The sequence below is a fragment of the Emericellopsis cladophorae genome, assembly GCF_022114955.1.
Source record: "Emericellopsis cladophorae strain MUM 19.33 chromosome Unknown NODE_1_length_1489480_cov_119_871856, whole genome shotgun sequence".
Taxonomy (NCBI): Eukaryota; Fungi; Ascomycota; class Sordariomycetes; order Hypocreales; family Bionectriaceae; genus Emericellopsis; species Emericellopsis cladophorae.
In genome coordinates this window covers 772,183-794,861 of record NW_026250926.1, presented here as the reverse complement: position 1 = coordinate 794,861, position 22,679 = coordinate 772,183, and the positions used below count along the sequence as shown (strand labels likewise).

Sequence of the window (22,679 nt, the reverse complement as noted above, 5' to 3'; positions counted from 1 at the left end):
TGCTCCAGCGGCTCCAAGTTGCAACGGCGCCTTGGGACCCTGGTTCGCTAGTCGCTACGCACTCCAGTAGGTCCTGTCGACCACCCGCCGTTGTGCATTGGACTGGCTTGGTCGAACTCGATCGACGGCAGCACTTCTCGCGAGATCCGAGCCGGCTCGAAGCAGCGAGGGGGACTGTCTGTCTTGGCTCAATCAACGGCACATCAACGATTCTTTCCTCGGTGAGAACTGAGAATGCATTGATGGTTCCAGTCACCCGCAGCGCCTCACTCAACCCCACCAAACCACCGCCGCTTCAGTACCAGCCCCTTTGACCGACGAGTCGACGACTTGATTGCCTAGCCAGAAGTTCCAAGCCATCTTCTTTCTCGGTTTCCGCTTCCTCAGTTCCGGTTCAGTTCGCCATGTCCCACGTACGTGAGTCCTCGTCGGGCTCTTCAACCCCGTTCCCTATTCTCGAGGAGGATCCAGCCCAGCAACCTCGGGAGCTGCCCATCGGAAAAGGACGTAACCGACAAAGATTGCTCCGAGGCCTTCAACGAGTTTCGTCTGTCACATCTCTCAATAGTCTGTCGCGCGGTCGGTCCCATAGCGCTCCGTATCGACCGAGTGCGAGGGGCACGCTATCGTGCGTGAGTCTTGCGGCCACTGGACCGTCAACCCCGAGCAATGGCTACTCCTCGCCCCTATCGAATGTTGTTCAGCCATCGTCTACGAGGCCGGCAACACCGGCCAACGAGTTCCCGTTTCCCCGAGATTTCGACATTGAAGAAGCTGCGCGGCCCGCTGGCCATGGACAGGCAGTGTCAACGCCGGGCACCGCGCCACTGCCGCTTGACGCTCGTCTGGCTCGTCCCAGGCTTTCGAGCAAGGCCAAGACCTCCCCTCTCGCTGTGTACAAGCCTCCTTTTAAATTCTGGGATGCGGTTCCTCACGAAATTCGAATCTACATTTTCTCCTTTTTGCAACCAAAGCAGCTTGTCCAGGCATCTCGTGTTAGCAGATCTTTCCACAGCTTTTGCTTCGACGGCCAGCTCTGGATGTCTCTGGATGCTTCCAAGTTCTACCAGGAGATTCCTGCAGACTCGCTTGCGCGGATTATTTCGTCTGCGGGGCCTTTCATCAAGGACCTCAATCTAAGGGGTTGTGTCCAAGTTGAGCATTACAAGCGAGCCGAGGTCATTGTCAAGGCTTGCAAGAATCTAATGAACGCTACATTGGAGGGTTGTCGGAACTTTCAGAAGACAACTCTGCACAGCCTGCTCGAAAGCAACGAGAGACTCGTGGCGTTGAATTTGACAGGCTTGACGGCGGTTTCGAATCGATCGTGCAGAATCATTGCTGAGTCTTGTCCGCAGCTCGAATCACTCAACGTCTCTTGGTGTGGAAAAGTGGATTCGCGAGGAATCAAGGCCGTCGTTGAGGGCTGTTCTAGGTTGCGAGATCTACGGGCCGGCGAAGTCCGCGGGTTCGACAACCTTGATCTAGCCGAGGCGATCTTCAAGACTAACAAGTTGGAGAGACTCATTCTCAGCGGTTGCGCCGAGTTGGATGACGGGGCCTTGCGCACGATGATGCACGGTGTAGATCCAGAGATCGACGTGCTGACGGACAGGCCGGTTGTGCCGGCAAGGAAACTCCGCCATCTGGACGTCAGCCGTTGCGCTCGTCTGACAAACGCCGGCATCAGCTCCATGGGGCATCTCACGCCTGATCTTGAAGGCTTGCAACTTTCTCGCTGCAGATTGGTTGGTGATGCGGGATTGGAGCCCGTTCTTGCGTCGACACCTCGCCTGACGCATCTCGAATTGGAGGATTTGGAGCATATTACCAATGCTCTCCTCTCTGAGCACTTGGCCAAGGCTCCTTGCGCACGTACCATTGAGCATCTTTCGCTGAGCTACTGCGAGCATCTCAGTGACACAGGACTGATCCCTCTTCTCCAGAACTGCGTGAGCCTACGAAGCGTGGATCTTGACAACACCCGCATCAGTGATTTGACTCTCACTGAGGCAGCACTACTGGTCACTACAAGGTCTCAAAGAACTACCGTGGCCGGGGCGAAGCCTCAGGTTACTCTGAAACTGGTTGCGTATGACTGCCAAAATGTGACTTGGACAGGCATCCGAGAAGTTCTCTTCCGCAATGCGGAAATCCGGGCGGTTCGTGGTTCGCCCGCGCAGATCTCATGGCCGACTGAGACGGTAGCGCTCAAGTGCTTCTATGGATTCCAGCAAACGATCGATGAGCACCAGAAGCGCGTGCTCCAAGGCGACTTTGCTGCGGCAAACAAATTGGAGAGGAAATGGGCCGACTACATGCAAGCTGTGGAGGAAGCAGGTGTTGGAGGCTCTGGGCGCCGTCGTCGACGCCGTCGTGCTAGGGAGGCGCAGGCTCTTCATCTCAATGAGGAAGACGGGTTGGCGCCCAATGCTCGTCGCCGCGCTCGGACAATGGGATCTTGTTTTATGATGTGAAGCGGTTGTTTTGGAATTCGACATGTGGAATAAGGGGCGCAACTGGTTTTGGATTATTGACACTTGGAAAAGGGTTGGGCAGGCGTTTCTTAGGCTTCTCTGGCGACTTCTTTCGTTATATGTAAGCGATTTCTTGAGAATGTACTCCGTACACGTACGCATTAATGTTCCAACTGCTATCATTATCATTTACCATGTCTTTCGCTCCACCCTCCTCCGTGTAGCGAATTGACTACCCTACAGGTTTTGGATGTGCCGAGGTTGGTTCTTGCACTCGCGTCAAACGTCTGAAGGACCCTCAATATCACTAATGAGAGGTTACAGTAAAACAGCTCGAGATTATGTGAAATTGTTATTTTGCTTGTACTCTATTTTTTGCTGATGCGGTTGCTTTACATTCGTTTGTTGTATTCATTCATGTTCGTTTAGAATCAGTCTATTCGCAGCCCACTTTGTCCAATTGCCGGGTCCGTGGAAATGGCACAGCGCTTGGTTGTCCACATGTGCTTTTGAACATACTAACGACTCACACCGATGCCCAATACTTTCAGTGAATATCTCGACGAGAAACTCATGCTGTCTGGAACTTGAATCGATGCCAGGCACTGCGATAACCGAGAGTCCTTAACCGTGACCAGACCAATGTGGGTCACATTTTTTCGATGGTCTCGCGGCTCCACCTCGTTGGTTTCCTGCCTCATGAACACTGCTGAACACAATCCCCTGAACCTCTGCTCTTGGATCCGCCACCAGCAACGATTACGGCTCCGCTGTCCCAACCATGCCTCTGGAAGTCATCTACGTGGTTCGCCACGGTGTAAGTCCCTCACTGAGATTCAACCCAGGTGTGGGACTGACCATTAATAGTTCCGCACGGCCTGGTCCGTCGACCACAAGACAGGTGTCTACTCATCAAGTGTTCGCTCACCCACCGGCATTGCTGCCGACCCCCCTCTCACGTCTCACGGCACTCAGCAGGCTGCCGAGCTTGCGAGCCACCTCATCACACTGCGGCCAGCTATTGACGCGGTCTACTCTAGCCCCTATTACCGATGTCTCCAAACCATCACACCATATGCTGAGCTTGCCGGCCGCGACACACTGATCCGCCCAGAGCACGGCATAGCAGAATGGTTCGGAGCCGCGCCGTTTGATCATCCTCAGCCAGCGGACGCCGAGACCCTGAAGGGCATGTTCCCAGCATATGACATGGACTACGTGTCGACGCGTCAGGCGTCACGCCGTGGCGAAACGCTGCCGCAGCTGTATAAGAGAGTGGCGGCCACCGTGCAAGCCTTGATCGCAAAGGCAGATGCCAAGGGCCACCGCGCCATCGTGCTGTGCTCGCATGCTGCCGTCGTGATTGCGCTGGGCAGGATACTCACACGCGATATACCTGACGAGCCAGACCGGGTCGACTTCAAGGCCTTCACATGTGGGCTGAGCACGTATCGAAGGAGGGGAGGCGATGACGACGCGTGGGACTGCGAGCTGAACAGCGACTGCAGCTTTCTGACGCACGGAGAGGAGCGCGGATGGTACGTTGACTGTCTTTTTCCTTCCACAAGCGACTGTCTTGTCTCACGGAAAGGGGGTGTGAGCTAACATTGGGTCATTGGGTGCCGCAGGAACTTCTCAGGGGACGAATCCTTTCCAGGCACAGGCTCCATGTCCCAGGACGACTCCAAATTGTGAAGGCAGTGCATGCGAACACGCGGACGGCATACACACGAGCGGCACAGTGACGTCGACATGGTCTCGGACCCTGATGTTCCTGGCTGCAAGGTACGAAGCCCCCTTGCGTCGAGCTGAGCCAAGAGGGGATTCTGGGCGAGGCCCTGTGTATCCGTGTCGGGCCCAGAGACGGAGGCAGTCATGTCGTCGCTGGCAATGGCCATTTCTTCATTAAGCGAACGTCGAGGACTGCCGTGCCAGACGTTTGGGAGAGGCGGAACGGAACCAGACGATAGCTGCGGGAGACTGAATCAGGGGCCCGTGCCGACGGCAACGCTTGACGACCCCCTCGCAGACGATAGCCACTGCAACTGGAAGACAAGGAGACTGGAGCTGGACTAGGCAGGCAAAGGGTGCGCTTGGGCTTGACGACTTGGGCAAGGAGCCAAGATGACGGGGCAGCTGAACTCATGCACACGTAATTGAAGCATCTCTCGGCCACGCTGAAACATCCGGGTCGTCGCCCCAGGTTATATCGCAGCGGCTAGCACTCAGATCGCTCGCCACCACCGATGCCATCTTGATGCCCACTTCACTATGCATGATCCACCCGATCTGCCTAGCTAGTCTAGCACGGCAGCGAAGGCCGGGTTCTCCACACGCTGAGCGAGACTGTGCAGCAAAGTCATGTCTAATTACTCGAGCAAAATCGTAGTGAGGGGCGTGTGTGTTGCATGGCTTTGCCCAGAGTGGTAAACGGATGGACGCGTAAATAGACGGACGGACGCGTAAAGAAAAGGAAGAAAAAAAGCAGCAAGAGCATGCACTCGTGGGCACGAGGGATATTGTTGACTAGTATCGTGGGCAAGCTCTGTGCTGCATGAGTCGAGTTGCTGCAATGATAATCGATGGACAAGTGAGATGTCAAGTCCAAGTGACCAGTTAGACTGGGCTTGCATCCCTGTTGCTAATCCTGGGCTATCACAGTGTGACAAACTTGTGATATAGACCACGTGATAACAGGCGGCCAACTGGAAGGATGAAGAACAATACGCTTTTCCGTCCATCCGTGCGTTCATCTCTGCGTTCATCCGTGCCCCGGTCAGCAGGTACGTGCGCACAGCAGGTGCTACCTTACTTAGCTCATGGAACAATAAATATTGGAATTTGATCTGGATATCAATCAATACAGCAGAGGTACTCCGGACGCCTCAAGGTACCTGGTATGGTACCTACGTTCGAACTTCGTGCTTCAAGGCTTCCTGATAAGGCAGGCGGACTCCCCTGTCGACCAAAGCACATAGCAGTGCGCTTCTCCACCACCCATCTATCAATCCTCACCTTCATCACAATCCCTCGCGTCACCTCGTCCCACGGACGAAGCAGGGCATCCGCAAACCTTGCCGATGCTTTTTACTACCGGAAACTACCCTCAAGCTGCAGCTAATCGTGCCCTACCTACTTGGGAGTAAGTACGCACGTACGACGATCTTTCCGACCCACCCCGCTTCAGACTTGAACAATGGACGATGCGCTAAGCCTTGTTGAACAGGGTTCTCCACGACTGGTGATCTGAGTCTGATCTGCCAGCTGCCAGCCACGACGGCAACAAGCATTGATCCCGGGTGGTGCGAACATTCCCGGACGCCGCAAGTCAAGCCGGGCAATTCTGGCACCCATGCATCCAACACATGATTTCTTCGACGTGTTGGCTATCCTGTCCTCGGAGGTGATCCCCGGTCCTATCACAGCTTCAGTAACACCCGAGTGCCTTCTCTGACACACCCACGGACCCGGCCATCCTGGACAATCACCATTGAGCCCGCGAGCGCGTTTCCCAAGAGCCAAACGATGCATTCAGGTAATTTTTTTGCAGTAGCGAGGTCTTGTGCCAGCTCATGGTGAGGATGGTGGCTTAGCAGTGCAGTCTCGATGCATGTTTGCTTTTTGCTGTGCACCCTTCAAAAGTCCAGGTCCACCTCTTTTCGTTGCTCACGACGGCCAGAGAGCCGGCTGGCTGCCCCCCCGCAAGAGTCACAGGGACTAGGTGCGCAGCTTTTCTGATGACTAGAGCCAATCGAGGTGCTGGCATTGGCCGCCGCTGCTGTCAAGACATTCCCCGTGACCGTCCCGCGTTGTCGCGCAGGGCAAGGCCGTCGTCCCGCGTGCTCAGACCTCTGCCTACTGCGCCTACTGCATAGATTAAGGAACTGTCCGTATCAGAGAGTCTCGGATTTCTGTTATCGCAGTACCCCGTACGCATGCTAGCCCACTGGACGAGCCAAGGTTCTCGCGGGTCTACAAACGGTTGGCTGGTGAACTTCTGCTGCGTCAGCTCGTGGGTGTTGGTTGGGCGCTCGCCGGAATCACCACCTTTCCAAGCCGCAACCGAGCGACCCAAAAAACTGGAAGCAGTAATTATGTACTCGGGTGAATTGTTCTGGCCAGGATGTGGAGGATTCTTAACATTGGACCGAGCTGCACGACCAACAGCTGACGGATGCCTTCTGATTGGCGCGCCATCCTCGTGAAATCATCTCGTTCCAAATCTCTGGTTCGCCGTAATTGCTGGAGGTTCGAGCCTGGATGGACCTGGGCATCAATGGCACACAATTGCAGGTCTAGCCAATAGCAGGGCGTAGTGTTCGCAACGGCCGTTCTGGATGCTCCGACAGTGCTTGCTAAGCCGCGTGTTTTCTATTCAACCCATCATTCAATCAATTCATGGTCAATGAATGGCCCATGCCAAAGCCACCAGAGCCGCAGTAATAGTAGTACGTACGTACCTTGCTGGACCTGCCAACTCAAATCCGAATATGCTACTATTATACCGGGGCACCTCTTGTCGTTGACGATCGCCTCGACTTCTGCAGCATCGGCCCCGAATCTCCCCCGAGCCACTCACCTCCCCTCGATTAGGCTGCCCCTGCTTAGATCTGCTTTGCTTTGCCTCGCCTCCCCTGCGCACACTCTGCACCGAGCCTTTCCCACCACGGAGCCCTGATTCCCTAGACATGGACGTACTGCGATCCTAATGCGAGTCTCCCCAACCTCGCACTCGTTTGCTCGACCCGCGTCCATGTTGTTGTACCAGCTGGCTGCTAGTGCTCAACTAAGTACGTACATGAGCGGCGCGCTATGGATTGGATGCACGACTTATTACTATGTCGTTTGCGGGACGGCGCAGCTAGTGCTGTCCATTATAGGTCATTCATGGGGATGTGTCTCTCGCTCTCTCGGAGACATGCATCGACATGTATCGACCAAGAAGCTTGGGAACTCGCCCCTGTCTTGGGTTGCCGCAAGGTACCCTTCTACGTGTAGAAATGCGCGCTCGGTCCCTTGCTGCTAGGGAGTGCCGGTACATTCTCCTGGTCCATCCGCTCAAGCACACAGCATGGGACCCAGACGATGGGGTGTGTGTCCAGCTGTATGTTGGTTCCGTCACATCCCAAGCTGCGGTGCCACACAGCTCGGACCTAGACATCAGGACTCGAGACAATCATTCACTCTGGAGATATGAATAGCGACGCTTCCTTTTCTCTTGCACATCTCCTCCCACTTTTCTGACCACTTCTTCATTTACCATTGATTCAGGTACCCGGTGTCTGCCAGAAAAAGCAACCAAGCATAGTCAACATCATCGCGACGTCTGCCGTTCTTGGTCGTCCGTACTCAGCCCCGCCGCATTTCATTATTATACCACGACGCTCCCCTCCCAATCTACTGTCCACAGCTGCCCTCCGCTCAAGCTTGAATAATCACAGACCTCAAGTGTCTGGCTGAAGAGCCCCTCCGCCCCGCCAACTACATACAGCCGTCCACCACAGCTAGGGAGGACCAGCCTCCAAGGGTCTGAATCATGTCGATAACCCAAGATCAATACGCGATCTTGAGTCCATCTAGGGGGTTGAAGAGGAAAACGGACATGGAGAGCACAGCCGACTCAGCAGATCGGCCAGCTATTCGACGACGCTTAGACAATGTGCCTAGACTGATGCTGCCCGCAAGGCCATCAGCACGCAGATTCCAGGACCTCCTGTCCTCCATGAAGACCGAAGATGTGGACAAGATCCCTCGATTACCGCATACGCCACCAGCCTCGGACTTTGGGAGCCCCCATATCAAGATCGAAGGTGAGTTGAGCCAACTTCCCGTATGTAAGAGCGACACTAACACGACCATCAAGGATCACCTACTTTGACACAAGGAAGCTTCTCCTCAAGCTACACCACGGCTCGCTCGAGTCCACCGGCCAATTCACCAGTTCAGCTTCCCAGTCTCGCTGAGTTTGACCGCGGCGTCGAGTCCCTCATCCAGTCATCTGGACCCCCCTTCCCAGTGCGGCCATTGCAAAGGACGCCTGTCGTGGCAAACGAGCCGTTGCCGCCACCGAGGGCCCTATATGACCAGCCAGTCTACGTGAACACTCCGTCATCAAAATCTCATCATTACTACCACAGCCCTTACCCCACCTCAGGATATACCAGCCGGCATGATGCCTCACGCTATCCATCGCCTTCCTCCGAGAAGGGCAAGCATTGCAATAAAAAGTACACCAATGAGGAAGGCGACTTTATCATCTACATGTGGACAGACAAGGGACTCAAGTGGGAGGATGTCTGCAAGGAGTTCGGACGCCGATTTGGTGGCCCCCTCCGCTCAACCCAAGGCCTTCAAGCGTGGTACTACCGCGCGAATCTGAACATTCCGGTCTGGGATGATGATGGCTGGCTCGTCTTTGACAAAGAGGACGATATCGCGCCGCAGGTGCGCCAGATCAAGTGCCGCGAACGCGACGCCCTTCCCACCCTGTGCCAACGCTATCCTGAGCGCGCCGTGACATATCACTGGGTCGATCCAGCTCATCGGGAGCAAGCTTCCGAGTGGGGTGAGCTGTTCTCCTTTACTGTCTCTCTTTCGAACCTGTCAAACTGACTTTGTGCAGCCGCCAAGCGCAAGCAGCAGCTCGATGACCGCCAGGCGAGGCGGCGCGAAAGGGAGCAGTCGAGGCAAGACCGCCATCCCTACGTTGGCCATCCCAACGCTCGATCAAAGCTATGAACTGGTTTCCCCACGCGTCATATTCCAGATTCCTCATGCCTTACGATACCAACTACCTATGATCTCACGATCACACGACACGACACTAACGTACAACGTTTTCTTTGTTCTGTCTGTTCTTCTCCTTTGCCGCGCGGATATTCCCCTTTGTTTTACTTTTCTTTGGAGCCTATCTGGATGACTATGGGCGGTTGCCTGAGACTAGGATGGTGTTGATATACCACTGGGGAGCGGCTCACTGGACGCTAAAAGGTCGTGCTTTTATCCTCTTCTATTCCCCTTATTGCTGTATACTTCATTTTCACGGGCGGACGGAAAATGACTCTGGATGAATGGGGGCGCCTTTCACCAGGCGCCTTATTCTATACGAACGTTAATTGAACACTGTAATGATTGTGTACTCCCCAAATTTATCAACAGCACACCGTGGTCAAGTCGCTCACACAAGTGTGCATAGAAAATGATGTGCCATCACCAAAACAGTCGTTCTCATTGTCGGGTAGCTATCCTAGCGGTACCCAGCTTCGCGCGACCTCTCCATGAACCTCTTGATTCGTGCCATTGTGACTTCCTCGTGATCGTCACCCTCCATGACAAAACCGTCCTCTCCATCGTCGCTACGGTATTCGAACCGTTCATTGTCGTATTCCTCGTCATCTGACGCATTCTGGTTGCGGTAAAAGTAAGCGTGACGATTGTATTCATCATCAGAGTCGACCTCGTCCTCGGGGTAGTCGGCTGTATAATGATTCTCGGCTTTCCTGTTGTTAGCTTCTGTCTTCCGCATGAGTTGAGATGAACATGGATTCGACGTACCGTTTTCGTCCTCATCGTCCTCGAGGTAGTCGTCATCCTCATCATGTGCCGGCCCAAAGAAGAAGACATCCTCCTCCTCGCCCTCGAGAACCAGAACGCCCACGTCGCCGGGGTTGACGTCGACAGTCATGCTCTGCAGAGGGATCCGGACGTACTCCTCAATCACCCAGTCGCCATCATCCTCGTCGCTAGAGTCAATCGCCATGGCATCATCATCCTCCTTGTTCCCGGGTGCGTGTGTCCTCGACTCTGGATGGCGGTCCGCATAGCGTAGGGCTGGTGCTTTCGGTCGCGCCCGCGCTGCTGTCCTCTGCTTCTCCTGGTCCATCTCTTGCAAAGTAGCGCCAATTTCCGCCATGACCCACGAATTCATGTCTGCCGTGATGCGGTCCATATTCTCCGCGTGCGGTCTCGCAGCGGAAACTGGCAGCGGCGCGGCACTGGCAGCTGGCTTTTGCGCGGCAACGGTCTTTGTGCCCGGCCGCTTCAGCTTGCGCGACGGCGCGGCCTCATTCACCGAAACGTCCTCCGTCTTCGCGTCGGCAAAGTCAGACTCTCCTCGCTGCTCTTCGAGTCGTTGCGCCACCCTTTTGCGGTTCCTCTCGACAAAGACGGCCGGTCCAGCTGGGCGCTTCTTAAGCACGCCGCTCCCCTGTGCGGACAAATTGGATTTGCTCAGATGAAACCGTCTTTGTGTCTCCGATCGAAGTCTCGACAAGCTCGGTTTCGGCGAGAGGGTTTTGCGCAGTGGGATGGGCGATGGGGACACGTGGATGGTTGGTTTGGCATCTTGTCGCGGTGTCGCTGGGGCGTCGACGGATGCTGGGAGTGTAGGTTGCTTGCGCTGGTAAATGTAACCACTGCCATTCCTCGCACGCTTCACAGTCTCGTCGAGTTCTGTGATAGATATATGTTAGAAAAGCCAGGAGAACTGTCTGTTGCGCCGAGCAGGGAGGGACGAGCAAGGGCTTCTTACGTAGAAAGGTTACGGGCGCTTCGCTGTCGTCGCGCTTGCGCTTGATGCGAATCGTCGATGGCGGGAGAGACATCTCGGCGTCTGTGATGGTCAATTGTATGTCGTTTCTTCTGCGCGATGTGGCAGTCGACGACAGTGATCAGACGTTGATGTGAACGGTGGTGGTTGATCAAGGGAGTGAGCATCGTCATGTCTAGATGTTTTTGGGTGGATGTTCATTAGATCGCTTTTTGGTGGGGCCCTGGTAAAGCAACACCTGTGCCTTACTCTCAACAGAGTTGTGCATTGAACAAGCTTTCATGTTAGGTTCCGAAGCACTTCTCTGTATAATCAGCTGGCCGACGAGGAGAGTAGCAAGCAAACCTTTTTTCACTCCTTTTTTTTCTTTTTCTTTTCTTACCATACCCGTGATCTGGCGAGTCTTGAGGTGAGGCACAGCTTATGTCCCAGGCAACAATGCCCTGGCTTAAGCATAGCGTCGACATTGAGCTGCGACCAAGACATGTCCTTTCTCGAGTATCATAAAACAGCTCAATAAGTCAATAATCAGCCGTCGTATTTTCCACTGAGTTTCCTCATCAAACTCGCAATAGTAAACAGTGACGAGATCCGAGTCCTCCGACAGCTAAGTAGGTAGTTAGCTGTGAGGTGGTCCGTAGTGGGGCCGGCCATCCGGTGAACGGCCGGGAAGCTTTCGATTCTATTCGTACGGAGGAGGCCGTTCGCAAATGTGGACCACGGGATGGTTCGTGCGTTCTTCTGACACAATCATCGCCTGAAGTTTGACACGCGATTGTCCTCTCTGGTGAGTGAGTTGATCCCAGTCCAGTCCAGCCACGAGACTTGATAGTTTGGCTGGCCCGGCTAGCGCTGAACCCAAAATCCTACCCCATCTTACCCCGCGAAACTGTCCCTGAGCGAACAGGGCTTTGAGCGGCAATCTGAACCCTTCTTGTTGGGGTACTCGGTCAGCTGGAGGTGCGCCATCCTGTTCCTCAACCGAATTCCAGACTGGCCCATGGCGGGTTGAGCAGCTGTCTCGGTCGGCTAGACCAGGCAGCCGCTGCCCCTCGTTGAGATGTGATGCCTGATCGCATCACATGCGTTTTCGAAGCCGCTGGCTGGGCTGGATCGATCTGAATCATGTCGGGTGGTGGTACGATATCGCGATGCAAGGGCCAGCCAGCCAGCTGCGCGTTCAGGTGCCGCTGCAGAACAAGGAAAATCGAAGGGAGATTAGGTTCAAAGAACACATACTCCGAGGCGTATTACTGGTGATCATGAAGAATGCGTGCCTGATCACCGGTACAGAAGGCAGCTACGACCCCGATCGTAATACGTACGGACCTTCCCTTCCGGCGGGAAGTTGTCGTCATCCGGTTGAATACCTACCTAGGCAAGTACCTTGTGGGCGAATTGACCAAGCACCCCTTCCACGACGCCCAATTGACCTTGGGCCATGGATATCCGTCCTCCTCTTGCATCTTGACCTTTTCCTACAATCAAGCACGCGAGGCACCAATCTCGCTCTCCCTCACATCCATCATCAATATACATTTGTCTCGTGCTGTTTCCAGTCAAACGAAACAGTTGGTTCCACTCATCAGCACTCACCAGCCTTTGTCTGCACGAACGCGCAGCATCAATCTCTCCGTGGTCCGCTCCCTCCGCCTGGCCTAAACTAAGCCGTCAGTCACTCGCGACATAATCTATCTCCTATCGGTCCACGCATCTCTGTGAACAACAATGTCTCGTCCTCTAGTCACACAGACGATCATCTACCGCAGACCCGACATCTTGCCTCCCGTTTTCGTTGCTGGGTCTTTCAGCGAGCCACCATGGACTCCACTGAGGATGGAATATGCTCTCGATATGGACGGCGAGTATGTCTTCACCCGAGACGTCCGCTTAGTCCCAGGCCGCGAATATCAATTCAAATTCCGGCTGGGCAATATGGACATTTGGGTGGTCAGTCATCGTTATCCGACAAGTGAGTGTAGTATAATATGTGTCGCCTTTATCGAAATCATCTGACCAAGCAGCCTTTGACGATGGCGGGAAGCAAAACAATTTGCTCAAAGTCGAGCCGGAGTCCACACAGCCAGCTCACAAGAGCATGCCGGGCAAGGTCCTGAACGATAAAGGGATCGTCAACATTGGGAATAGTCCTTTGACCAAGCCGATGGATACGTCGTCGGGCAATGCAGACAGTGAGTATTCACACCAGGACTGTAACCCAGTGCAGTCGCCGCTGTTCGCGCATGAGTCCTTTGGCGCATACGAGTTTGCCAATGACGGCAATGAACAAGACGAGTCTGTAGCCATGATACCGAGGCTATCCAAAACAGCGTCAAAGGATTTCGTTGCCAATGAGGCCGACCCGAATGATCCAATGATCGAAAGTTTCCCCTGTGAGCGCGGACCTGTCATGGATGCCTTGCGCAAGCTCCAGTCCAGCTCGAGCGATGATTACTTGCAAGCAATCAAGGCATCAATGTCGACTTTCATGGCTCCAAGACGCGAAAGCCTTGACTCTGCAAGCGATGACGTTGTATCGACCGAATCGCTTAGCCCGACGAACAATTCCACAATGAAGAAGCAAAATATGATACCCGCACACTCAGGTCTACTCAAGACAAAGTCCACCGCATCTTTAGGTTCCATTGCCGAGGAGGATTCCAAGGAGCCAAGATCGGGCACGCGCACTTCGGAAAAGGGGGGGAAAGATGCCAGTAAGCCACGTAAGACCGTCTTTGAGGGCCTTGATTCCGGACCAAGCGATGAGGACAAGGGTGTCGTTCTCAAGAATGCAAAGGTAATACCCACCCCAGCCATGCCCGCGCATATTGATATGAGCCCCGTCATGGCTGACACCTCACAGGCTCGGACCGACGAGAGTAGCCATCAAGCTAAGAAGTGGTTCGGGGTCACCGGATAGGGCCGCACACTGAGACCTCCGCCTTCAGCGAGGGGAGGCACGGGCAGAGCAGAGGGGGAAAGCCCAGTTGGCGGGACACGAGCGTGCCTTGGAGTCGTGAAGTAGGCTGTGGCCAACTCCCACTGAGCTGTCGGCTGACTTTTCCTAGCATTTCAAAGATGGGCCTCGTGGTTGTAGTTATAGGCGTTGCCTGGTGGCAACTATCGCGCGTGTTTGGTTAAGGAAAGGCGCCTCGCAAAGACTGGAAACGGGCTTACCAGCATAATTAGTAGTACATACTTACAAACGATTGATGATTGCTTGCTTTGATCCAGGTCACAATAATAGCGTGGCAATGTCTGAATAGGGCCAAGAGTCCGAGACTCGTCAGTCGCGATTTTCGTCCCCTGGCGGTACGTACCGTTTCAGCCCCACCCAAAAAAAAGTCGCCGTCGACGTGGATCGTCGCGTTTAACCCCGTTGACCAACTTAACTTCATCTCAGCAAACACCACCGACCACATCCCAAAGCCGTCCATGATGCGACGTGCAGCCTCCAGCCCAGCTTGCTCGTCTTGTTTGGCGAGCTTGTCGGCCAGTCGAAATTCCATACCGCGCATCGCCCAGCCATGGCTCCCGCAAATCCGCCATGCGCATGCCGCCGCTCGAGCCAGCACAGAGCGCCCGTCCCGCATGGTTCTTGCTGAAAACGTCGGGCGCGGTCGTTCTGGTTCACGAACCCGCCGCGAGGGTCCTTTCGGTAATCTGAATAGAAGAACTGCGAATGTCGATCCACGACGCCTAGCCAACGAGCGGGAAGCTGTCGACCGCAGGCCCTCAAGGGGCGCGCCGCGCAAAGACGAGCCAAGAGACGACCGCAAGGCGATGAAGATGCAGCGTATATTGGCAGGCGTCCCACACACAAAGCGCCAGGTCATCAAGGACAAGATGGCGGGGTATGAGGACTTTGACCAGTTTGATCTCTTGCCGGTAGTGAAGGAAGCGTTGATGGGGGAGGTATTCAAGGGCATGACGGATCTGAAGCCGACGCCTGTACAGCGACTCGCGCTGCCGGCACTCCTGGGACAGGACAACAAGACAAAGTCGGCATGCGGCAGCGAGACGGGCCCTGATTCCTATCTGCTTGCCGCCGAGACGGGATCGGGCAAGACGCTGGCGTACCTGCTCCCGGCGATCAACGCGATGAAGAAGACGGAGGCCAAGGACGAGGACGTCAAGGCCTGGGAGGAGCGACGCAGGACGGAAATGGAGCTCCAGGCGTCTGGTCAGGTCAAGCGCAAGGCGAGGCCCTTTGACGAGCCACACCCTACCATGGCGAGGCCCAAGGTGATTGTGCTGGTACCGACGTCCGAGCTGGCGCAGCAGGTTCTCCGGGTGTCCAAGTCCTTGTCGCACGTCATCAAGTACAAGGCGGAGATGATTTCCTCGGACCTCAAGCCCCAGCAGATCCAGCGCAACGTGTACGGGGCCAAGGGCGTGGACATGATCATCGCAACACCCCACCTCCTCGCCTCCATCGCCGACTCGGACCCCAACGTCCTGTCCAGGGTGAACCACCTGATCATCGACGAGGCCGACTCTCTCCTCGACCGAAGCTTCTCCCCGGTCACGACCAGCATCATCGAGCGCGCCGGCCCCTCGCTGCAGCAGCTGATCTGCGTGTCGGCCACGATCCCGCGCAAGCTCAACAACTACCTGGCGACCAACTATCCCAAGATGCACCGCATCACGACGCCCAACCTGCACGCCATCCCCCGCCGCGTGCAGCTAGGTGTCATGGACGTCAGCAAGGCGCCGTACCACAACAACAAGGACGTTGCCTGCGCCGAGGCGCTCTTCACCATTGGCCGCGAGGCGGCGCAGCACGAGGGTCTCAACAAGAACGAGATTGACGTCCGCCGCGTCATTGTCTTTGTCAACGAGCGGGAGAAGACGGAGGAGGTGGCCAAGTACCTGCGGAGCAAGAACATTCAGGCCGAGGCTCTGCACAGGGACACGCCGGAGACGCGGCACGGCGAGATCCTGGAGACGTTTACGAGCAACGAGGCCCTCACCATCCCGGCGCCGACCAAGCCGAGCGCCATGAAGCTGCCCAACGTCAAGGCGCTGGTGGTGACGGACCTGGCGTCGCGGGGTATCGACACGCTCGCCGTCCGGCATGTGATCTTGTACGATGTGCCGCACACGTCGATTGACTTTATCCACCGCCTGGGAAGGGCGGGGAGGATGGGCAGGCGAGGAAGGGGTATTGTCCTGGCGGGCAACGATGACCGCAAGGACGTGATTGCTGAGGTCAAGAGGAGTATGTTCATGGGACAGGCTCTGATCTGATCTTGCGCGGTATCATCATGGATCAGACTGTAATTAATTTTGGGGTGTACAATATTGTATGGATAGAGTGGCAGCACGGCTGGCGTTGTTGGTGGGCAGCGTATCAGGACACACTGATCTCAGAGGCGTTCTGGCATCATAGACATTCCCATCAAGTAGAAAACTAGTTTCCAAGTATCAGGTAGTCAAGGCGTGTTGTGATATTAAGTGTAGGAGTGAGTACATTACCTTACCTTACCTTACTATTGAAGACAATCGTGTCTCACTCAGTGTTTTGAGGTGGGGCGCGCCCATCGCGTCTCGACGCGTCGGATCATATGATTAATTGTTTCCCCTCCCCCCCGGTCATGCACAACCTCTAAGAATCAGTACCGCCCACATCTTCACCAGCAAGCATTCATATTTTGATTGAGTCTCGATCCACGGGGAAAGCTTTAGAAAAACTTGCAACCACATTTCCAGTTCACCTCACGCAGTCTCTCTCCCCGCGGGAGTCGCGACAATGCCTCGCCCCAAGCGAACGCGCCAGCCCGTCGCGGCCCCAGACGACCAAGAACCACGAGGACGGTCCCGTGCCACACGCAGAAGTACCAGCACGATGCAGGATGCTGAGAAGACGCGGGACCAGGCACTCCGCGCGCTGGCGACAGAAGATCCCACATCCACCGAGCATGACACGTCCATCGAGGTCGGCCGGCGTGCGGCGACCCCCTCGCGACGCGACACCACGGGCCTTGATCTGGGCGACTCCATGTTTGGTGACCTGGACGAGTCCTTTGATCTGCCACGCGATCTGGATCACTCTTCTCTGGCCGGAGGAATAGGCGGCAGCTCGGTCATTAAGCCCCGCTCACGCGCCTCCAGCATCATCGGGAGAAACGACCCTCCCATCCGGCCAAGCAGCCGCGGTGGCGCGACGCCGCTCATGAGCTCGACATTGAACTTTGGCAACTTCAAACGACGGCCCAGGGAGCCGAGTATTCTGGGCGCAAGCAGGAAGGCGGTTGGTGATACTACGGGTACCACGGCCTCCAATACCACCTCTACTTTTGCGCGCGGCCAGGAGGAGAGCGACGACGAGGAGGATCTAGGATTGACACTGGAACTGGAGGGATTCGAGGAGCCAGAAGCGGAGAGCACACCTATCAGTCATAGGCGGAGGACGAGGGCTTCGCTGCGGCAGGCCAAGGAGGCGTCCCCGGAGCTGCCTGACTTGAGCAAAGCTTCTGTCAGATCGAGGAAGCGGAAAAGTAAGAGTGATGAGGCGGTCGGTGGTAGCGATCGTCCCGAGAAGATTTCACGCACCGAGGAGCCCACGCGGCAGGTGGACGTTGAAGAAGAAGAAGTCATTCCCCGCACGCAGTCTTCTCCGGCACCAGCCCCTGAAATAGATGTGGCCGCGGAGTCCTCTTCTGAGTGCTCGGAGTCAGAAGATGCGCCGGAGCTCGAGTCTGGGGCTCGAGCCGCACCCGTCTTGACAGTTGAGAGCGACCCCGACTCATCCTCTGACACCGACTCGTCCCTCTCGGAACTGCCTTCACCGATCACTATCCCCGCGCGCCTCGTCGCCCGTCCTGCCACGCCCGATGGAGACTACGCCGCGCCGCCTTTGTCTAGCGCCTCTGAAGTCTCTGACGAGCTGTGGCCCGACATCCACGACCTAGCCAAGCGCCGCGCGCGCCAGGCCAACGCAGACGACAAACTGTCGAACGTGTCGTCGCCCCCATCCCTGACCCACTCTCCAAACCATCAGCCCAGAGTGGCGCGTGGGCGATCGAGGACAAGGCGCTCGCCTCCACCCCTGACGACAGCGGTTCTGGCGAACCTCATGCCCAAGAGACGGCAACAAAGACTGGCGGGGGAAGAGGACAACGACGAGTATGACACCACAGGCATCAGGCACGGTGAGGATGAGCTCTCGTTTGTCGATTCGCGAAGAAGGCAGAATCGATCAACGGCACGATCAGCCTCTCGCAACACAAACGCCAGGAACAAGTCAAAAGGTGGCAGCCGCAAACGGGGCACTTCACGCAGACAGACCAAGACATATTCTCGCCGTGACATGGAACCAGACAAAGAGAATGAGGACGAGGAGGTGGACGAGAGCAGATACGACCCGGTGCCGGATGAGACATTTGACGGGGCCGATCACGTCAGGGAATACCCGGAGCTCAAGGCTGCCGCAGCCAAGTTCCAGCGCGTGGATCAATGGCAGATGGAGTTTGAGAGCGCCGACGAGGAGGACGCTGCAGATCTGGAGGCGCGATAGCTGGCCGGGAGATTCACGCGGGACAATGAGGAGTTGGCGGTGCATGGTGCTTCTGTTCAGTATACCTTTGGGTGGTTGGGAGCGATAGTCTCCGATTGGACGGTTTCCATCAACATGATCTCTTTGACCATTGATGCCATTCAACCTATACTAGTGAAGGCACGCGGATCCCCCACTTGGCCCGGGACAAGATCAGGAAGATAGGTCCACTGCCTCTGTACGATGCTCGACAACTTTGAGCAAGGGGTCCAGCACATTTGGATCTCGTAGCCCTATAGTCACGTCGTCCGGCAAGCGGCCGGACATCATCAAGCCCTGTACCCGTTAGCATTAGGGTGCTGGTATCAAAGCGGAACCGCGGAACACATACTCTCTTCACATCTTCAAAGGGGGATTCTTTCGCTGTGTATTCTCTGATCACCTCCTGCGTGTCAAAGTCCACGTACACTCTCGTGTCTCGGATGCGCACAAGCACATTGTCCAGGCGCATGAATAGTCGACAGAGCAGCAACATCCTCTTCTCCATGACGCGGAGCTTGGCGCTGTACACAGAGATGCCATTGTCGTCGAGCTCGCTCTCGTACAGGACCACCTCGTCAAAGAACAAGATCGGATCGCGCCTCTTGAGAAGCTCAATCGGAATGGTCTTGTCAGTGGGGGCAAAGGGTGCACTGCCCGGCTGAAGCGACCCGTCATACGTCGTCGAGTACGACCAGTCGTACGGCTTGACCACCTCCTTGATCTTCTGCGTCGTCCCCTCGCGCGTGCTCTCCCAGTCGCGGGCGTAGGCCACCTTGAGCATGTTGCCTCCCGTCTTGTCCACGGCATCGAGCGCCCCCTCGGCGTCGAAACCTAGACACCACCCAGTCTTGTGCGCAATGGAGACCATGTTGTCGCCAAAGATCATCTCAGGGATGGGAATGCCGAGACGCTCCGTCATGGCGTCTATAGGCCCGGATTTTGAGATGGGCAACTTGCGCGTGGAGACCGTGAAGCTCCCTTGGGTGTGGGATGATGTGGCTGCGGAGAGGGCCTGAGGCGAAGGGAAGGGCTCATTGGGCGAGGAAATGTGATTCATTCGAGGGGCTTGATGAAGCCGACTGGCTGTGTCGGAAGATGCCATCCTGATGTGTTTGAGTACTCGCAACTGAATCTGTGCTAGCTCTTGTAGGGTAGCTCAGAGCATGCCAGCCAGCGGACTGATTGGGATTGGAGCTGCGCCCAAATTGGACGAAGAATTCAGTACAATAGGGTCTTGTCTTGTTCTGTATGATCTCGGCGCTTTACAATGGCTGACAAGTTCGTATGATGAGTTTGTAGTGGGGAGCTCCAGCTCCCAGCTAAGTGATAGCCTAGTGACGCTGTGCAACGACAGCCCCGCCGCTCACCGAGAACACCGGGAACAAGCCCACCTCAGCCACGAAGGGAACTTGACTCAGCCACCAGACACAAGAGGTGGCTCATCACTGGCCGTTACCAGGGAAACCCCCCCTTGCAGTCTAAACAAGCCGCCCGCACTAGCGCACTGGGGATTCAATACTTGAACATCATACCACGAGCACGACCTGCAACCTTTCACTTGCCTAGGTTCATCATTCTTTCTCCTTCTCCATAGTCGTTTCAATTCACTACAGCGACTAGAGAACTGCCTGCCGCAACAATGGCCAGCCAGACCTTAGAAGCTCGTCTCGAGACGCTCACCGTCTCCGATGACTATGACCAGCTCGATGCTCCCAAGGTCCCCTCTAAGAGCAAGGTACACTGTCCTGCTTCATTCACGCTTAATGTGTACTGATTCCAAGAAGGCCTCTGCTCAAACAGCGCGTCAGCCGCTCTTCAAAGTCGCCCTACAGCCCTCGTCCAGCGCCTCGGTTACCCTGCCCTCCCAAGCCGCCATCCAGCGCACCAAGTCCGCAGTCCCAGCATCGCCGCCCCCCGCCCGCAAGGCACTTCCCAGCAGCTCCCGTCCCTCCGCCGACATCGACGAGCAGCAGCTGCAGCGCAACCCCCAGCTCGTAGACCAGCCCACCATCAAGCAGTGGCACCTCGGCATGTTCGAGATTGGCCGTCCTCTCGGCAAGGGGAAGTTTGGACGCGTCTATCTCGCCAGAGAGCGATCGAGCGGCTACATCTGCGGTCTCAAGGTGCTGCACAAGAACGAGCTCCAGGCCGGCGGCGGTGTCGAGAAGCAGGTCCGTCGCGAGATTGAGATCCAGAGTAACCTGCGCCACCCCAACATCCTCAAGCTGTACGGCCACTTCCACGACAGCAAGCGTATCTTCCTGATCCTCGAATACGCCGCCAAGGGTGAGCTCTACAAGCACCTGCGCAAGGAGCATCGGTTCCCTGAGTGGAAGGGTGCGCAGTACATTTCTCAGATGGCTTCTGCCCTCCATTACCTTCACAGGAAACATGTTATCCACCGTGATATTAAGCCCGAGAACATTCTCGTGGGCATCCACGGCGAGATCAAAATCTCTGACTTTGGATGGAGCGTGCATGCACCCAACAGCCGCCGCAAGACCATGTGCGGAACACTGGACTACCTGCCCCCCGAGATGGTCAAGCCGGGCAGCTCAGACAACTACTACGACGAGAAGATCGATCTCTGGAGTCTAGGTGTGCTGACGTACGAGTTCCTCGTCGGCGAGGCGCCATTCGAGGATACGCCTGTCATGACCCAGAGGAGAATTGCAAGGGCCGAGATGACGGTGCCAAAGTTCGTGAGCCCCGAGGCTACGGATTTGATCAAGAAGGTAAGTCTTCCTGCATGCCGACTCTTCTACGAGACCCCTGTACTGACTCACCAGCTTCTCGTGTTGGACCCCTCGAAGCGTCTTCCACTGGATCAAGTTCAGAAACACCCCTGGATCACAAAGCACTGCGACAGCAGCCGGGGCAGCAGGCGGTGATGCAGTAGCGTAAAGACAGGAAGAAGTGCCGTGTACCGGTAGTCAGTCGATTGAAGCATAGGAATGAATTTGGAGTTCCACGGTAACAAGACAGGTTGGGCACCTGATGGGAGTCAGCATAGGATGCGGCGTTATGAAACTTGATAGTCATTGATCAACAAAGCGAATGAAGACCTTCAAACCATAGTCTGGGCGGATAGGGAATCATGGGTATCTTTTGAAATTCAGCCAGAGTGGTGTTGCCAACAGTAACAACAAGAGCTCGCTAACGACATGTTACATGATACATATAAATGTGCATCGGACCGTTCGCTATCTATATACATCATCAAACGGACGGGTGTCGGCGAAGCAAGAGTCCCACACAGAGTTGATGACCTTGGTGGCATGTTCCTCATCCTTACAACGAGGCCTGGCCATGACGGACTGTACAGCTCTGCGTCTCACACAATCTTGGAATTGCTGTGTGACGCCCCACTGTCCCCGGGTGAAGAATTCCTTTGTCCAGCGACACTCGCCGCTGAGCATGGAAGCTCGTATCTGTCGACATGTTAGCATACCGCCGTTATGATTTGATGTCATCCAGGGCAAGTTACCTCTGTGCAAGCCGCGTGCTTCAGATCTTTGTCGCCGACCCAGTCGACTTTCCAGCGGAGGTGATCCCACGCATGGATCATCTCATGGGCCAGCGTGTCCTCCAGGTGCTTGCGGTCTCTCACCTCGTTGGCACAAAGCAAGATACCATGGTCAGGGCTGAAGCCGCCCGACTGTCTGTGCACATTCCCATCCTCGTCTAGTCTAGCGGGGCATCTTCTACAGACGACATTGCTCTTGTCAAGTCGTCCATTGAGATCACCCGTCTTCTCGGACAAGAAGCGGATGATGGGAGAATAGTTGAATAGCCAGTCACGGTACTCATCACACCGCTTACAGTCCCTCTCCTCGTGCACTCTGTACCGTGACTCGCGGAAATGGAACATGCCCTCCTTGGTCATCTTGCCTGTGAGGACGTTAAAGTAGTTCATCCACCACTTCATCTGCGGGTCAAACCCCGTTCGGGCAGGATCGTTGACCATCTCCCTTGGCGCAGGACCTGGGGAAGACGAGATTGCGGGGGTGGGGACGTTGACATTTTGGCCGGTAGGAATGGTGGCCGGTGGTGCTGACGTCGATGAGGAGGGTGACGATGATGAGGAGGATGACGACGGTTCAGTGGTCGCCAT

The 22,679-nt window shown here is 55.7% G+C and overlaps 10 protein-coding genes across 10 annotated transcripts; 7 read left to right on the top strand and 3 right to left on the bottom strand.

Annotated features, from left to right (window-relative positions):
- Window positions 1-404: 404 nt before the first annotated feature.
- J7T54_006132 (uncharacterized protein) lies at window positions 405-2,477 on the top strand (the record flags this gene model as incomplete). The annotated part of the gene is made up of 1 exon (XM_051504141.1): window positions 405-2,477. One exon carries the CDS (start codon window positions 405-407, stop codon window positions 2,475-2,477), a length of 2,073 nt encoding a protein of 690 aa, XP_051366649.1.
- A 781-nt stretch (window positions 2,478-3,258) lies between these two features.
- J7T54_006131 (transcription initiation factor) lies at window positions 3,259-4,172 on the top strand (the record flags this gene model as incomplete). The annotated part of the gene is made up of 3 exons (XM_051504130.1): window positions 3,259-3,294; window positions 3,345-4,015; window positions 4,106-4,172. 3 exons carry the CDS (start codon window positions 3,259-3,261, stop codon window positions 4,170-4,172), a joined length of 774 nt encoding a protein of 257 aa, XP_051366648.1.
- Window positions 4,173-8,079: 3,907 nt separating this feature from the next.
- On the top strand, window positions 8,080-9,215 carry J7T54_006130 (uncharacterized protein; the record flags this gene model as incomplete). Its single annotated transcript, XM_051504119.1, has 3 exons — window positions 8,080-8,287; window positions 8,341-9,042; window positions 9,100-9,215. 3 exons carry the CDS (start codon window positions 8,080-8,082, stop codon window positions 9,213-9,215), a joined length of 1,026 nt encoding a protein of 341 aa, XP_051366647.1.
- Window positions 9,216-9,723: 508 nt separating this feature from the next.
- On the bottom strand, window positions 9,724-11,080 carry J7T54_006129 (uncharacterized protein; the record flags this gene model as incomplete). Its single annotated transcript, XM_051504108.1, has 3 exons — window positions 9,724-9,971; window positions 10,032-10,928; window positions 11,008-11,080. 3 exons carry the CDS (start codon window positions 11,078-11,080, stop codon window positions 9,724-9,726), a joined length of 1,218 nt encoding a protein of 405 aa, XP_051366646.1.
- A 1,673-nt stretch (window positions 11,081-12,753) lies between these two features.
- On the top strand, window positions 12,754-13,945 carry J7T54_006128 (uncharacterized protein; the record flags this gene model as incomplete). The annotated part of the gene is made up of 3 exons (XM_051504097.1): window positions 12,754-12,997; window positions 13,050-13,822; window positions 13,889-13,945. 3 exons carry the CDS (start codon window positions 12,754-12,756, stop codon window positions 13,943-13,945), a joined length of 1,074 nt encoding a protein of 357 aa, XP_051366645.1.
- A 671-nt stretch (window positions 13,946-14,616) lies between these two features.
- J7T54_006127 (ATP-dependent RNA helicase-like protein) lies at window positions 14,617-16,275 on the top strand (the record flags this gene model as incomplete). The annotated part of the gene is made up of 1 exon (XM_051504086.1): window positions 14,617-16,275. The coding sequence occupies one exon, from the start codon at window positions 14,617-14,619 to the stop codon at window positions 16,273-16,275; it is 1,659 nt and encodes a 552-aa protein (XP_051366644.1).
- Window positions 16,276-16,777: 502 nt separating this feature from the next.
- On the top strand, window positions 16,778-18,544 carry J7T54_006126 (uncharacterized protein; the record flags this gene model as incomplete). The annotated part of the gene is made up of 1 exon (XM_051504075.1): window positions 16,778-18,544. The coding sequence occupies one exon, from the start codon at window positions 16,778-16,780 to the stop codon at window positions 18,542-18,544; it is 1,767 nt and encodes a 588-aa protein (XP_051366643.1).
- A 192-nt stretch (window positions 18,545-18,736) lies between these two features.
- On the bottom strand, window positions 18,737-19,622 carry J7T54_006125 (Protein of unknown functionlike protein; the record flags this gene model as incomplete). Its single annotated transcript, XM_051504064.1, has 2 exons — window positions 18,737-18,859; window positions 18,915-19,622. The coding sequence occupies 2 exons, from the start codon at window positions 19,620-19,622 to the stop codon at window positions 18,737-18,739; spliced, it is 831 nt and encodes a 276-aa protein (XP_051366642.1).
- A 582-nt stretch (window positions 19,623-20,204) lies between these two features.
- J7T54_006124 (Serine/threonine-protein kinase-like protein) lies at window positions 20,205-21,456 on the top strand (the record flags this gene model as incomplete). Its single annotated transcript, XM_051504052.1, has 3 exons — window positions 20,205-20,300; window positions 20,374-21,300; window positions 21,355-21,456. 3 exons carry the CDS (start codon window positions 20,205-20,207, stop codon window positions 21,454-21,456), a joined length of 1,125 nt encoding a protein of 374 aa, XP_051366641.1.
- Window positions 21,457-21,768: 312 nt separating this feature from the next.
- On the bottom strand, window positions 21,769-22,679 carry J7T54_006123 (mitochondrial inner membrane protease ATP23; the record flags this gene model as incomplete). Its single annotated transcript, XM_051504041.1, has 2 exons — window positions 21,769-21,996; window positions 22,053-22,679. The coding sequence occupies 2 exons, from the start codon at window positions 22,677-22,679 to the stop codon at window positions 21,769-21,771; spliced, it is 855 nt and encodes a 284-aa protein (XP_051366640.1).